This window comes from Numida meleagris, chromosome 1, assembly GCF_002078875.1.
Source record: "Numida meleagris isolate 19003 breed g44 Domestic line chromosome 1, NumMel1.0, whole genome shotgun sequence".
Taxonomy (NCBI): domain Eukaryota; kingdom Metazoa; phylum Chordata; class Aves; order Galliformes; family Numididae; genus Numida; species Numida meleagris.
This window is the reverse complement of record NC_034409.1, coordinates 109,989,491-110,005,725: the sequence shown is the minus strand read 5'-3', so window position 1 is coordinate 110,005,725 and position 16,235 is coordinate 109,989,491. Positions and strand designations below refer to the sequence as shown.

General features: G+C 37.4%; 1 protein-coding gene across 7 annotated transcripts in view; it reads right to left on the bottom strand.

The window, feature by feature from the left end:
• Positions 1–16,235, bottom strand: part of CASK (calcium/calmodulin dependent serine protein kinase) — a 206,662-nt gene that overhangs the window by 15,219 nt on the left and 175,208 nt on the right. For 3 of the 7 annotated variants that reach the window (XM_021407417.1, XM_021407408.1, XM_021407460.1), the window contains 6 exons: positions 15,728–15,813; positions 12,670–12,738; positions 6,731–6,799; positions 5,354–5,389; positions 2,365–2,561; positions 1,004–1,119 (listed from right to left, as the gene is read on the bottom strand). In XM_021407417.1, coding sequence (XP_021263092.1) covers positions 1,004–1,119; positions 2,365–2,561; positions 5,354–5,389; positions 6,731–6,799; positions 12,670–12,738; positions 15,728–15,813 — 573 coding nt within the window. The remainder of the gene's footprint in view (positions 1–1,003; positions 1,120–2,364; positions 2,562–5,353; positions 5,390–6,730; positions 6,800–12,669; positions 12,739–15,727; positions 15,814–16,235) is intronic. The other 4 variants (XM_021407442.1, XM_021407434.1, XM_021407427.1 and 1 more) reach the window with 3 other exon arrangements.

Genomic DNA, 16,235 nt, shown 5'->3' with positions numbered 1-16,235 from the left:
AGAGAGTATTGTCAAAGAGTATAGGCGACAAAATCCAGTTCATTCGCAAAAGTTTCGAATAAGGTCATAATTAGTAGAACATGGTTTAGTGCTACTGTAGTGAAGTGGAAACATTAAAAGAACCAGAATGCAAAGCCAGCAAAAGTGAAACCAGTTAAGCTTTCAATCTCTACTTCCCTCATTAATTAAATATTTAGAGACAATGCAATACAGGTTTCAGGGTAACAGGTAATTTTATATTTGACTGTAAACATCTTAAACATGACTGTGAATTCAGAGTATATATATGATAATTATTGTTCTTTGACTTTCTTAGATTTTATTTTCAAATAACTCATGTAAAGTTCTGTAGTACAGAAATATTATGAGCTCTTATACTATGCACAGATTGTACAGATAAAGAGAAATGTGAAAATACAGAATTGTATCTCTTTCAAAACAACTCAATTTTTCAGCAGTCTAGATAGAAATCCAAAATTCAGGATTCAGGCAGAAATCACTGCAAGACTTCTGGTGTGTCAAATTTGTTAGCTGTAAAATAGCAGTCTGACTACACAATGACTCTTACGCTTGTAGCTGTAAGGGTTCAAGAAAAAATGTCCTTTCATGATGTTTTCACATACATAATCTATTACTATAAACACACCGACAAGAATGCTACTGAAAAGTGTTCTGCAGTGGACAGTACAGTAACAGATTGTATAATTCATATCCTGTTTGTTTCTAGTGCTTGTTTAAATGTAACAACCAAAAAATGTAAAACCATTGTAGGATATATGATGATGCATTTGTTTTGTTGCAGCATGCCTCTAACTGCTTCAGCTATATAGTTTAAACAGCAAAGTACAAGCAGAGTGCTGTTGGCATAATTAAAATTTAATTTCCATTTTTGTAAGTCACTGATTGGGTTAATATAACAGTGCCAGCTGAACAATTAACGACAAGGCTTAGACTATAAAGATTTTAACCTCTTAAATGTATGTGCTTTTTTTTTTTTTCATACCTGCATTGTGCTTTGCCAAATATTTATCTTTGTACTGCTTTTTTTTCTTTCCAAACCAAGTACAGCTGGCCTGCTGCTCCTGTTTGGTCTTCTCCATGGCAATACAAGCAACCCGCCTGGCATATGGAGTAGAAGAAAACAAGTTATAATGACTATATTTTAAAAACGTCACGCATGATGAATTAGAAAAATAAGGCTGTTTAATAGCGTAAGAGTACAGTAAGACTTTTCCAAACTTTTTTTTTGATGATTTAAATGCACTTATATACTGATATGTTTTGATATAAAGATATTCTTAATGGTTGATCATAAAAGCTCACATATCACTGAAGCATGGGTGGAAGGGTAGCTGCTAAAATGACTGTAGACCAGTGCAGTAGACTAGACTGGAAGAGCAAAGTCTAGAAGGGCTGCTGTGTTCTAAAGCTCAACGCAAATGTGTTGTGTTGAGGAAATGTCTTGAGGTTGACCTTTAGGATGAAGTATTGCATATATTCCTATTCCAATGTATACCAGCGTCTCCCATGTGTCAGGGCTTGCAAGAGATGCAATGAAATGGCTACCTGCCTATGTTTTTATTGTAGCAGAATTTCCCTTAGACACCAGAGGTGGTACAGGTGCTGTTAAACCTTTTACAGCATGCTAATTCTTTACATAGCAAATCTTATGTGAAACATTTTGGGTTAGATTTTCCACACCAATAAACTTCCCTGAGTTATGGTCCTAACATTCATGCTCCAGGACTTACTTGCCAGAGTTTGTGCTGATATATTTAAAACCCTTGCTAAATTGGTTCTCCAAGGGGTTGTTTAAATGCTCTGCATTGCTCTTGTGGAAGCGGGTGCCACTGCTGATCATTCAATCTGTTCTTCGTAAGTTTCTGCACTGTGGGTTTTTTTTTTTTTTTTTTTTTTTTTACTATTTGGCTTTCACATGAGAAAGGAAAAGGGGAGAAAAACCCAAAACTCCTTGAATGCTTGATAGCTAGTTACCACCTTATTCCTGCACCACTTGCACTTAAGTAGTACCAATGACAACAGTGTTCAGAACCTGAAGGGGAAATAGATTTGACCCACTTATATAAATGATTTGTATATAACCTTCAGTTCTAGTTTCCTGAAGTGCATCAGAAAGCACAAGTAATGCTTATAACGCAGGTGTAAACATACATGATATTGCATGCAACTCCTACTGTTATGCAGATGTGAGAAAAAAAAATCAACGCCACAGGAACTGAGGCAATATGGACTTTTTTTTAAAAGGAAAGATTACACCCAAATTAGCTATATAACAGTGATAAGCATGAAGGACAAAAATACAAGCAAAGCTAAATTCTTTTTAATAGAAAACTTAAGTCATACCATTCTTGAAGTTCAGGAGAAGGAATAAGACCTGCAGTACCGTTTTTGGAGTTCTCCAGTTTACCCTGCCACCAGTTGTGATCGTCTTTGCTAATGATTTGGATAATATCACCAACTCGGAATCTGATGCCAGCTTCTTTGCAAGGAATGAGGTCATCCTTTGCTGGATCATATTCAAATTGTGCTCTTACATATATCTACAAAGGAGAGTTTATAAAAGACACTGCCATATTATTACTGGTACAGTATTAAGGGAAGTAGGTGAAAATTGGTGCATGTAGTTATATACACTGTTTGCAACAAGCAAAGGAAGAAACAGAAGGGCAAAAGCATAAGTGATAGTTGAAAATGAGACAAAAAACATCAGCCGACAATGGAGACATATGATGTTATTCTGCAAGCTCATGTCTTCTACATACTGCAAAATCTGAACACCAAAAATGAAAGTATGCTTTTGAAGACTTTATGCAGATCTGTAATAAATGGATAGGATCCCCCAACTCAATATTAACTATTGTAAATCATTATAGACTAAAAGCCAGCAGCTTATAGCTTGAACTGTGCTGCAATTTCCAACTGAAGTTCCAAGATACATTTTCAAATGTGCATGATGAGAAATATTATTGGATTGTACAAAGGATTTAGGCTGTGTTACTGATCATTAGTATTTAGACTGAAAAATGAGTATCATATTTTTTTAGGTTAAATAGGAAGTCTAGTGTTGGGCCTATTGCATGTAGTCAGTTGGGTGGAATCTGGGAATTCTCTATACAGGGATTTCAGTAAAAGTCTAGTCCCATATAAATCACAGAATCATAGAATCTTTTCAGTTGGAAGAGACCTTTCAAGGCCATCTAGTCCAACTCCCCCGCAATGAACAGTGACACCTAGAGCGCCACCAGGTGCTCAGAGCCCCCTCCAGCCTGACCTTGAATGTCTCCAGGGACTGGGCATCCACCAACTCTGGGCAACCTGTGCCAGTGTCTCACCACCCTTACTGTAAACAAACTTCTCCCTTATATCCAGTCTAAATCTCCCCTCTTTAATTTGAAACCATTTCCCCTTGTCCTGTCACAACAGATCCTGCTAAAGAGTCTGTCCCCTCCTTTCTTACAGCCTTCTTTTAGACATCGATGGGCCGCTCTCAGGTCGCCCTGGAGCCTTCTCTTCTCCACACTCAACAGCCACAGCTCTCTCAGCCTGTCCTTGTAGGGCAGAGGTTCCATCCCTTGATCATTTTTGTGGCCCTCCTCTGGACGTGCTCTAACAAGTCCACATCTCTCCTGTACTGTCACTCTAATAATGATGGGAATGAGTTATTCTCTAAGGAATATTAACAGAAGGAATTTGGACTTTAATTTCACATTTTAAAATAATATACAAATCCCTGCTTCATGTGTTAGTGAGGTCTCAACCATTGAAAAATTATAGCCCTAATGCATCTGAGGATCTTAAAGTCAGAATTGATATCATGTCCAAAGCAGGCAATTGGATAATTCCTACAGTTTATGAACAAACATCACTCTACAGGGACTCTGGCAGTCATGTATACTCTACTGCTGATTTTCTTACTAAAAACTGACTAGATTAAATAGTTTTACATTGCAATGTAATATCCTTCATTTAAACTGCAACAGAACTCCACTTCTAATGTTTCCAATCTGACCTTTATTACATTGTGTATTGAGTGTGTGAATTTAGATCAGCAACCCAAGCTCTTTTTTCCACAAAAATGGATATTTTAAAAGAAAGTTCTCTTAGTTACTGGCCTTCTATGAAGTCATCAGTATTGAACTATTTCCTTGTTTTACCTCAACCTAATCTAACACAGGTCTAGAAAAGTGACCAGCATTTTTACTTTTCCCTGCTGTTCAAATTCCTGCTGCAGTTTGGGCCATTATCTACTAAATCTCCATCCAAAGACAATACTGGTCGCTCATGAAACATTACACACTCCCTTATTTATATCAGTGTACCTGTTATCCTAGCCCTTACTATATCAAGAACAATAAGCTACCAGAAAAACACACTAGTTCAAAGGGAAAAGAAACTTGAAAAAAAAGGTAACTAAGAATGGTACAAGTACAAGGAACAACATTCTTCTGATATTGTTTTGAACAAACTCTCCTCTCCTGGGAAAATTACCTAATGAGAGGAAAAACAAAACCCAACACAACAGCTTGAAAGGTCCTCCATGGAGCCTTTCCTACATTCAGGCAGCCTGAAACTTCAGAAGACAACTGAAACCAGAATGAACCATATAGCGGTAAGCTTCAAAAATGGGAAATGAAGTGTGAAAAATCTATTCTTGCAATAAGTATTCCAGCCAACATAACTAGAAAATCACACAAAAAGATTTTCAAAGACAACAGCTTATGGGGTCCATTGACTCTTCTGAATGGAACTGCAATAAAAACTATTACATAATTAAGAGGTTGAATCCATATCCTCTGGATGGAAGATCTTTTTTTTTGGTCTGTGAATCTCTGCCTTGGGACTGAAAATATAGTGTCTTCAGACTTACCAGCTCAGAATACAAACTGTCCTTCATGTATTTCTTTGAAAAGCTTTGTTAACAACTGACTATAAATCAACTTAAAATATAGAAGCTTTGTGTTTTAGAGTGTTATGCGCTTGCCCTTCATTTCAGCTAAAACACAACGCTGAACCTTTTCTAAGATGAAAATCTGCACAAGTCACCACTTGCCTACACAACAGTAAGTCTATTAACACATTCTGAATTAAAACGTCTCATATTAAATTTATAATGACTTTCTAACTCTTGCATATATAGACACATTAAAAAAATGCTATTTTGAATTAGCCACAAACAAATGAGTTAAAAAGAAAAATGAAAAAAAAAAAAAAAAGACAAATTTTCAAAGCTTAAATGTTTTAGTCCAGCACATACAGAATGAGGGGGAAAAGATAAGCAGGGATGTTCACTAGCAACTAAATTTATACATTCCCATGGAGGATAGCTATTCACCTGTCGTCCTTTTGGTTGTGTTGTCGACGGCAAGTCCTGCAGAATAAAGCCAACCCAGGAAAAGAAATTTTCATTTTACTTGTTAAGAGCATACAACACCATTTGTTAGTGATTCGTACTACATTACGCAAAGTGGTAAGTCAGACAAAAGTATAAAGCATTGACCCGTTTTTAGAAGAACCTTTTTCTTAAAGAAAAATCAAACTCAGGCTGTTTAGCAGCAAGCTGAAGAAAGCAGGTAAATAGTTTAAGCAGATAGAGAATGTGCTTTTTAATATACAGTTCAGCATCTTCAACACAAAAGCACTGTCAAGTGAAAGAGGCTCTTTATGTGAATGCCTTTCCCACTTGTTTTTAAAAGACAAGAATGACTATAATAGCTACTAAAAATTTTATCATTAAAAATATATGTGATTAGTTGCACCAAAGAGTAAGATTATAACTAGTAGTCACAATTTTTATTTAATTCACAAAGATGTCTTAATTTTTTTTATTCACACAGTTATTTTTCATTATATTAATTAATAAGTACTTTACCTTGTGTCAAATCATTTCTCAGGTGTAATGGTGTAATTTTTTTTAAATAATTAAAGGAGTAGTTACTCTTTTTTGTTTTGTTTTGTTTTTTAGCTAGTCCCGTGACTCATGATATTGACAGCACTCTTACTAAGGGAACTTGCAGGTACAGTTACTACATTGGTCTGAACAATGACAAATGGTAAACAACACAAATTTTAACACTACTATACATTAGAAAAACAGGAGAAAACAGCACCTTTCTACCTGAATACATTATGAAACAGGAAGTACTTTGTGTTAAAGATGTGATGATAATAGCTTGGTTTGTAGTGCAATTTAAAGCCTTTTGCTTTTCATATCCAGCCAAGGCTTGTATTTCACAAAGTATGTGCACGTACCACAACAGCAGAGGGCACACCAATTCATTAACTCAGATAGCGGAAACCAGTACACGTTCCAGAGGTCGCTCAAAACACAAAGCTTATGGAGTCTAACAGGTCTCGAAGTATCAACTGCACAGTTATTTTTTCTTCAAACACTGCTTCCGAAGTTTAGGATGGAAATAAGACTTCCACTTGAAACCTTTTCTTAGCTTTGGGGAAATTGCTAACTATGATTTAAGAATGACCAAAGTGTCACGTTACAGTTATTAACATTTAACTCACTGTATGGCCTTTAATGAGAAGAGTATGTTGGAAAAAAACTCTTAGAAAACAAAAATGGGGAGTTACATATGTAATAACGTTGGTTCTATCAGAAGGACAAAATTTTCCACTGACCACACGATAAGTATAACAGTAATGGCAGATGAGCACCAACAAAACTTTCACACTCTCTGTGTGGAACTGGAAATCTTACCGAAACAGAATTGTTAGTGCTGCTATGGCCATTAGCTGGGGACTGTCTGGATGTAGAGGGGGAATCTCTCTGAAATAAGACACAAGGTTCATTAACAACACAACACTATCACAGGAACACAGATAAATTTTTAAAAGAACAGTTACATCCACAGCCTTATAACCATTTGTTTAGCTGCTTTGTCTGTGAAAGTTTCCATACTACTGTGTAAATCCGAAGTTTGTTCATAGTTTGAGATTCATGTTTGACGTTTTGATGTGTCCTATGTAATAATTATTTTTATGCTGTCTCAGCAATCAAGCAGCTTTTTAGTATCAGGGAACTCATATCTTCTGTAGCTGACAATGCTGAAGGCCATTAATCATATTGTAGCTTTTGCTAAGGCAATCACCTAAAATTATATGCTGCATACTTGAACTACAACAAGGCACATATTTCAGTTTAAAGAAGCTTCTAAATCTTTTTTTTTAGCTATGTAGAGGTCACTGTTGATCACCTTCTACTCCTCAAGATATAACTCTCTACATTGTCTTAAAGCCACTGCTGCTAACACAGGAGCAGAAGTTGGACACTCTCTCCTGTCGTCTCATCCATTTTACAGCATTTTTTTTTTCTTTTTTTCCCCTCCAACATTCTTATGAGGTTAAAAACATTAACCTCTGCAAAAATATATCATTTTAAAAAGCCACCTTTCTTGACTTACACTACCATTGTAATCCTACATTTCAATGAGAATAAAGCAGATGCAGAAATTCTACAGAAAGGATGATAGGACTTCCTGACTGGGTCTTGCAGAGACAAGAAAGTCACTTGCTGAGCAATCTTCTTCAATATCAGATAATTGAGTTTAACTAGCTATGTCTTCAGAAAATCAAATAATTGACTAAAACGTGAAAAAAAATAATAATCCCCTTTAGTCCCAAAGGAACTTTGGAATATAACATTCCATATGAAAGGTCAGTTGAGGAATGACTGGTAACTTCGTGTAACATCAAGGATAGTAGATAAAAGAGGTAAAACAGTTTTCAAAGAACACAAAGTTACCCTGCCACATTTTATCAATTCGAGTGCCTTTTGTGAACAGATTAAAAAACAGAATTGGAGCTGAACCGTTTATGCAACAGGATTAATCAGGTCAAAGTCCACTAATAACATTCTCCAACTTTTATTAATTATGTGATAGCACTCTTAGCTATTTTAAAGCACACACAAAAAAATTTAAACAGCAAGCAATACTTTACTTTTGCTGCCCGTATTCTTGATGAGCAACAGACTCATCTAGAACATGCACTTTTTGGGGCTCATTACATGTGATTTCATAAAGTTCATTTATAGCTATCTGAAAGTAATATAACTGTAAAATCATTTAGGTCTGTGTACTTCTGTACTTCTGCTAAACATGTAAGAACAAAAGCTCATTTGGCTCTTTAAGTTGTTTACAACACATAATAAACTGGAGAAAATCAGTCCTAATTATATGTAGAAAAATCACTCCAGCACAAGTTTCAGATCAGATCAAATGAGCTACTAATCACTGCAAAAACCAATTATATTTGCCCAAAAGAACTGTTATTCCTTTTTCTAGGGAACTGCATATTGGTACCACCTTTACTGTCAAACAGCAGCTAGGAGAAATTACTTTGCAAAAAAGTAGCATGTTCCTTCTTTCATAAACAGATCTGCTTGCTCAGCAATTATAGCTGCCAATTTCTCTCACTTTCAAGAAGAGATGGAAGGATGAAATTTACTTCTGTTATTGTTTTGTTGTTGTTGTTGCTGCTCTATTTTTAAAGCTAGTTTGTTATGATCTATTACTCCAGTAATGGTTTGGCCTGGGAAAGATTTGGAAAGTGACGCAAGCACCCAAGTCTTTTGGAAAAAAAACATGTTTAGAGTAATGACGCTATTTCTGGACACTCCTGAAGGCTTCTCCCTTCCCTTTAAAGGAAATTTTCCTGGTTTGAGAATATTTTGATTTTATTCCTCCAACAATTCTCAACAGAAGACAGAACAATATTCAAAGAAAATGCTTGTCAAAACATATTGAGGAAAATAAACATTTTCAGTGCTATCAGTGATTTCAGTACCAATTGTAAGAAACTGCAATTATATCAAGCTAGTAAAGGAGCATATGTATAATTTTAAAATATTTAGCTAATTCAGACACATTTTCAAATACATTTAAGTTCCTAATTTCCTAGGGAACTAACCCTTCTCTCCAAAAAGACTCAAAATTTAAGAGAAAAACTGTATTATGCACAATCTAATGAGACAAAGCAATGAGTAGAGAGATCCTTATAGAAAGTTAGGGCTGCTTAGACTTGGATTGGAATGCTTCATCTCTGATTCTGAGTTTGTTCCTCCACAAAACTAGACAAATCACTAGTTCTCCTAGGAAAAAAGTCAGAAAAGCACTCAGAGGATCAAATGTTTCTGAGTATAATAATATTCATATAAAATAACATTTCAGTATTACTTGAACATCTAGAATTCCCAATCTTGTCTAGCCACAGGCTAAATAATAAAATGGTAGACTTCAGGATCATTGCTATTCAGTTCATGCATCACAGCTGAAGCCTTAGAAAAAACAATCACAATCATTTCCAAATGATGGCAAAATTACTTTCACATTGGTTCCTTGTTCTAATGGATGGATTCTGAATGACAAATCAACATGTTTGAGACACAGTCCTACAGAAGAAATCAATTACATCTACTAGATGTGGCCCAATCAAATTAGAAACACAGACTCACAAAATCATAGGGATTGGAAGAGACCTCTCAAGATCATCTAGTTCTATCCTCCTGCTAAAGCAGGTTCCCTACAATAGGTTCCACAGGAAAGTGTGGATTTTGAGTTATCTCCAGTAAAGGAGACTCAGCATCTCCCTGGCCAGCCTGTGCCATGAACATGTACAAGAACAGCTGCACTAATAACACTGTTGCCAGATCGACATAAAAACAAGATTTTCAAAATACCTGCAAATACATTTCAACTCCAGTTTTGCTCAAGCAATTCTTCTCTAAGTTTGAGATTATACAAAGGTTTAAGACTACAAAAAGTCTTATGATCTTAGCCCTAATGGAAACATTCCAAGGCTAAGTACATAAATCTATGATGATTACCAGTGGATTTTAAAAATCTCGTATATATAAAGGCTTTTCTTCCTAATGAAACAGCTTAAGTGTTTCACAAGATAATCTGAAACAAAGGGTGCTGCTTACAAGGAAAGCTTTTTCTTAAGAAAAAAAAAGTACTTCCCTTACCATTCTTACATATTCAACAATATAAGAAGTTAGGGCATTTTGTCAGTACAAAGTAAGAATTCAAATGTAGCTAGAGCTAAAGTGCTTCTCAGTCGGATGAAGTATTAGCTGAAATGTATAATCAGCATACACAACTGTTCTAAATTATTACTGAAGTTCGCTCTTAGGTAAAAGTAAGTGTGTAGTGGAAGCAGATGACACAACATCCTGGCCACTGTGTTATCTAGATATCTGAGTAATGTGTTCCATGTACCACACCAACAACTAAGCAGGTGTTCTCATGGTAGAATGACTGGATCAAGATTTTCTAAAAGGGAGCTCACAAATGCTATGTTTTCAAGCGAAGTTCACTCCTAAACAACTTGAAATTACTCAGTTGAGATTTTGAAAATTGCCAAGAGGCACTGAAATACTTTACAAACTACAGGGACAAGACTTCCCTAAAAATGGAATTGGTATAATAATTAGAAAATACCACCACAACACTTCTTTTAAATGCCTGCAAAGGAAGAAAAACAGGGCAAGTGGGATTTTAAAAAATATTTAAAAAATAGGTTCCCTGAAAACTAACACCAATATACCATTGTATTATAAAGGGATATAAACAGCCTTTATATAAGAGCAAATAGGCAGATTATGTCTGATTGAACTAATATTTAATTCTGTTTATTCAAGATTATTCAGGTATTTTTCACCCCAATGATGTTATTATCATGGTAGGAACCTAAAAAAAACAAAACCAATTACTGATTCTGTTTTACATTCCCCTTCTAGTAAAACTACATTGCATCCGTAACAATCCGTGACTGAAGGTAGGCAGGAAAAAAAAACCAACATAAATTTATAGAAATACTTGAAATACAGCCAAAAATAGCGTAGTTAGTTCTACTAGTGAAGACCTAACATCTCTGAATTTATCTTTCTAGAGAGCACTAGAAGCAAGTTTTCCATGTCCTAAGAATATCACTGAGCATCCCTTTTAAGCCTGTATCAGTGGCAAACAATTTGATTCCTCATTTGAATCACAATTCTGAAAAATTATCTGAAAGAAACTCTCTCTGTACCAAAGGACTAAAGATGATTTAAGAACATAATTTGAAATGTTTTCTTTTTATGAATACTTGTAACAGCTGGAACACTAGTCAAAGTCATAGATATGACCAAACAAGTGGAATAGTTAGGCACCTGAATAATTGAATACGAAATGCCATGAGGTGCAATAAATATACATAGCTTTTTTTTGTTTTTTGTTTTTTCTTCTGTCTATGATCACACATCTCCAGCTCTAGTGTTTTGTTCAAAGAAAGCAAAGAAAGGTAAGAGTCTTCTGTGAAAAAAACAGTCATGAAGAACCTAAGAACAGAAAGCTAAGAAAAATAAACAATCTACTGCTACTAAAACGTCACCTAATGGTATTAATGTTGTGCGCTGCATTTAATTTTCTCCAAACGATCATCTTTCCAAGGAGATACATAGTTTCACCAGTTTTTGTGTTAAAATAAGAGGAAGAGGGTTATCTTTTATTGTAACTACTACCTACAGTACAGAAGTAAATACATAAATGCATCAGCACACTCTAGAATTTCTGTTTGAGTCTTTTTTTTTAAAGCCTTTGTATTTCATGAAAAACTTTTGTTTTCATATTTATACCTTACAGGTGAAAATTTGTTGAACCTTCTGTCTCTAAAAGCTTTTAGTTCTTGTTGACTTCCATTAAAAGCACAGAAGGTAACCCAAAGGCAGTATTTTTTTTTTCCGAACAGATTGTTCTGACAATCACAATAGCTTCCGTGTGTGCCAGCATCTTCGGAGACTCAAAAACAATAAAGGTGAAACCACAGCTCTAATTAGGTTAAGGTGCTTGACTTCAGCAGGGTTTGTGTTTTCACTCTTGGAATTCTAATTTGGGAATTTTGTGCAGTTAAGCATGTGGCACGGAAAGACTGGCATCATCTACATAGTGCATATGCCTTCTGTATACTTAAATTGGAACAGTACCTCTCAAGTAGTCATTTTCCAGAATTTAATTCCCTACATTTGCAAACTGGAACATAACTTTGTGAGCAAGAGGGAATTCAACAATGCTACTCTGCAAAAACCATAACACCAAGTTTCTAGTTCCACGGGAACTGAACTCCAAATCTGTTTTTCTTCTGTAATGACAAATACCATTTTTGCATGGAAACATAATATTTAGGCACGTGTAACTGTTACAGACAACCATCACAAATTTACCTCAACAGGGTAATACAGAAAGAAATTATTCAATTAACCCTTAACAGCCCAAAGTTGCAAAATAATGTTTCATGCCTGAAAATGGAGGATAGCTCCTCAGCTTAGGAACTTTAATATACTTCCTGGAAAATGTGTTTAAAACACAATTTTTAAAGGGGCTTCCTAAATACATGAGTTGAGGATGCCCTCTCTTTTTTTTTTTAAATTTATGTAGGCTGTAAAGAGTTATTTAAAGTGCTGATGAGATGAACATGAAGGCTAGGCTGAGTAGGTAGGTGAGACCTACTCATGTTCCGTTATCTTTGTTGTAAAATTGGTGTGCGTGATCTAACAGGACAGGCAGAAACAATTTCCCAGAAAGCAGTAACATTCAGCCATCAGCAGGCAGTTAGTTACAGGACCGAGGAAGAAAAAGGATGGTTCATTAAATTCATTACCTCACAGGATGAAGATTGCGTGCGATAGCTTGGCACAATCTTAAAGGTGATACTTCCACGCATTTCCCTCTGCAAAAAGAAAAGCACTTCATTAAAGACTAAGATGTCTAATATAGAATCTCCAAATCACTAATGTTTGATAGGAAAGCCTTATAGTTAGTCTAAGAGCAGCTGTATGTTTTCCTAAAAGAAATATTCAAGGAAAGCTGAAATGCTATTAATTTTTAGATAATCTCTCACTGATCAAAAGGATAAATATGTATTATCAGTTTGTTCATAGAATGTTCATAGAATGTTCATAGAATGTTCATAGAATGTTCATAGAATGGCCTGGGCTGAAAAGGACCTCAAAGATCATCTAGTCTCAACCCCCCGGCTGAGTGCAGGGTTGCCAACCACTAGACCAGGCTGCCCAGAGCCACATCCAGCCTGGCCTTGAATGCCTCCAGGGATGAGGCATCCACAACCTCCCTGGGCAACCTGTTCCAGTGCGTCACCACCCTCTGTGTGAAAAACTTCCTCCTAGTATCTAACCTACATCTCCCCTATCTCAGTTTAAAACCGTTCCCCCTTGTCCTATCGCTATCCACCCTCGTGAACAATGGTTCCCCCTCCTGTTTATACGCTCCCTTCAAGTATTGAAAGGCCACAATGAGGTCTCCCTGGAACCTTCTCTTCTCCAAACAAAACAAGCCCAGTTCCCTCAGCCTTTCCTCATAGGAGAGGTGCTCCAGCCCTCTGATCATCTTGGTCACCCTCCTCTGAACTCTTTCCAAGAACTCCACGTCCTTCTCGTGCTGGAGGCCCCAGGCCTGGACACAGTACTCCAGATGGGGCCTCACAAGAGCTGAGTAGAGGGGGACCACCACCTCCCTCTCCCTGCTGGCCACTCCTCTTTTAATGCAGCCCAGAACATAGTTGGCCTTCCGGGCTGCGAGCGCACACTGCTGGCTCATGTCCAGCTTCTCGTCCACCAGGACCCCCAAGTCCCTCTCTGCAGGGCTGCTCTCGAGAAGTTCTTGCCCCAGTCTGTACAAATACCTGGGACTGCCCTGGCCCAAGTGCAGCACCCTGCATTTGGCCTTGTTGAACCTCATTAGGTTCTCGTGGGCCCACTTCTCCAGCCTGTCCAGGTCCCTCTGGATGGCTTCCCTTCCTTCCAATGTATCGACTGCACTGCTCAGCTTGGTGTCATCTGCAAACTTGCTGAGGGTGCACTCAATTCCATCGTCTATGTCATTGATGAAGATGCCGAAGAGCACTGGTCCCAAGACTGAGCCTTGGGGGTCACCACTTGTGACCGGCCTCCACCCTGACATAGAACCACTGATCACAACCCTTTGGCTGCGACCAGCCAACCAGTTCTTAATCCACCAAACAGTCCATCCCTCAAATCCGTACCTCTCCAATTTGGAGAGAAGAATGTGGTGAGGGATCCTGTCAAAGGCTTTAAAGAAGTCCAGGTAGATGACATCCGTTGCCCTTCTCCCATCCACCGATGCCATCACTCCATCGTAGAAGGCCACCAGATTGGTCAGGCAAGATCTGCCCTTGGTGAAGCCATGCTGGCTGTCTCGGATCACCTCCTTGTCACGTATGTGCCTTGACACATCTTCTAGGAGGAGGATCTGCTCCATGATCTTCCCAGGCACAGAGGTGAGGCTCACTGGCCTGTAGTTCTCTGGGTCATTCTTTCTCCCTTTCTTAAAAATGGGAGTAATGTTTCCCATTTCCCTTTCTCCAGTCACCGGGGACTTCACTGGACAGCCATGATTTTTCAAATATGATGGAGAGCAGCTCGGAGACCACATCAGCCATCTCCCTCAGAACTCTAGGATGGATATCATCTGGCCCCATGGAATTCCATACATTCAGTTTCATGAGGAGGTCTCGGACTTGTTCCACTGTTACAGTGGGACGGAATCCGCTCCTCTCACCCACACCTCGAGGTTCAGGGTCCTGGCAGACATGGAGAGCCTGACCACCAGTGAAGACCGAGGAAAAGCACTTACTGAGCACCTCGGCTTTTTTCGATGTCTGAGGAAGCCACTTGTCCATCCTCATTTATCAGAGGGGGAACACTCTCCTTGACCTGTCTCCTCCTGCCTATGTACCTGCAAGACCAGGTCACCTGACCAGTTTTCGAATGTCTACATACAGCCGTATTTTAAGGTGAGAAATTCACAGATGTGTAGGCCTCTTCCATGTCAGTCTTTCCTTTGTAGCTATATGCTTGTGATCTATACAGTCCTTGCTACAAAAGTGGCATTTTCTTCTCTTTAATTACATGTGTGAAATAGTGAAAACATATTTACAGTTTCTGGAAAAGCTGCATGTCACTTCCATAAAGGTAGAAACATAAGAAATAGTTTTACATAAAAACAGAAGATGGGGTCTGTTGGTTTGCATTTGCTACAGGGTAAGAATATTCATAAAAAGCAGAATAAGAAGTAGCTGTAGAACACAAGTACACTGCAGCAACATATTAGCACAGCTATAATTTCTCAAAGAATATTTGAAATTTAAGTGCCACCATATGGCTGACAACCACAGGACTTGATCTGAGCAGAAAGGTAAGGAGATCACTTCAAAGGTTCTTGGAGTTTTTCCCTTTCTCTCTGGCTGGCCTATTCTGAGTCTACAATATACTGTTTGCCTGGACTTGTTTAAGCTTGTCTATTTGGTCCTGGGCGCAACAAAAGGAATAGTAATTATCATCCAAGACGCCAAGATTAGGGTTGCAAACAAAAAAAATTAAGTTGCAGAATATCAAATTGACTAAGACAAGACACCATTTTCCTCCAAAAAGCCAGACTGCTTGAGCTTGGTGTACTTTTTTTCTTTTTTTGTAATACCAATAACCATGGATTACAAGAGTTGTAAGTTGAAACTCTTAAAACTTATTAACAGCTGAATGCAGAAAGATTTTGCATTACAGGCACCAGTAGGCTATCAAGAATAGAAGAGAAAGGGGATGTCACAATACAATTTTGGAAAGTTTTGTAAAAATATGACAAATGCTTTTATAAAGAACAGGGGAAAGATATCAAGCACTTACAAGCATTTTTTGTAGCTGTTCTACTGTTTGATTTGCCACACTGATGCCGTTTATTTCTCGGATTTCATCCCCTACATGTAATGTACCTGCAGAATTAACATAACACACAATCAACATAATTACTCACACAAACTAAGAATTGTAAGCCAGTACTAATATTCATACAGAGGCATAAATATGAAACGATATTAATACAATTTTTTTTTGCTAATTCATAAAAGGATGCTGGAAATGATGCAAAAGAATCTGTCTTTGAGACGGCAGTCAATATGCCAGCATGAGGTGCCCAGGCACGTTATACAGTATATCGAAAGAAAACATCAGTTCTCTTTCAGGTAAAGAACTGAAAAAACACACACACTGAATAGAAATTCCGCTACAAATAGATGGCTGGAAAAGTTCAGCAGAGATATTCAACCAGTATTTTATCAGACTACTGCTTAATGTAGTCTAGCTTCTGGACATGGTCTTAATTTTATCAGTCAGACTGTTTTTCATGTCTCTAATT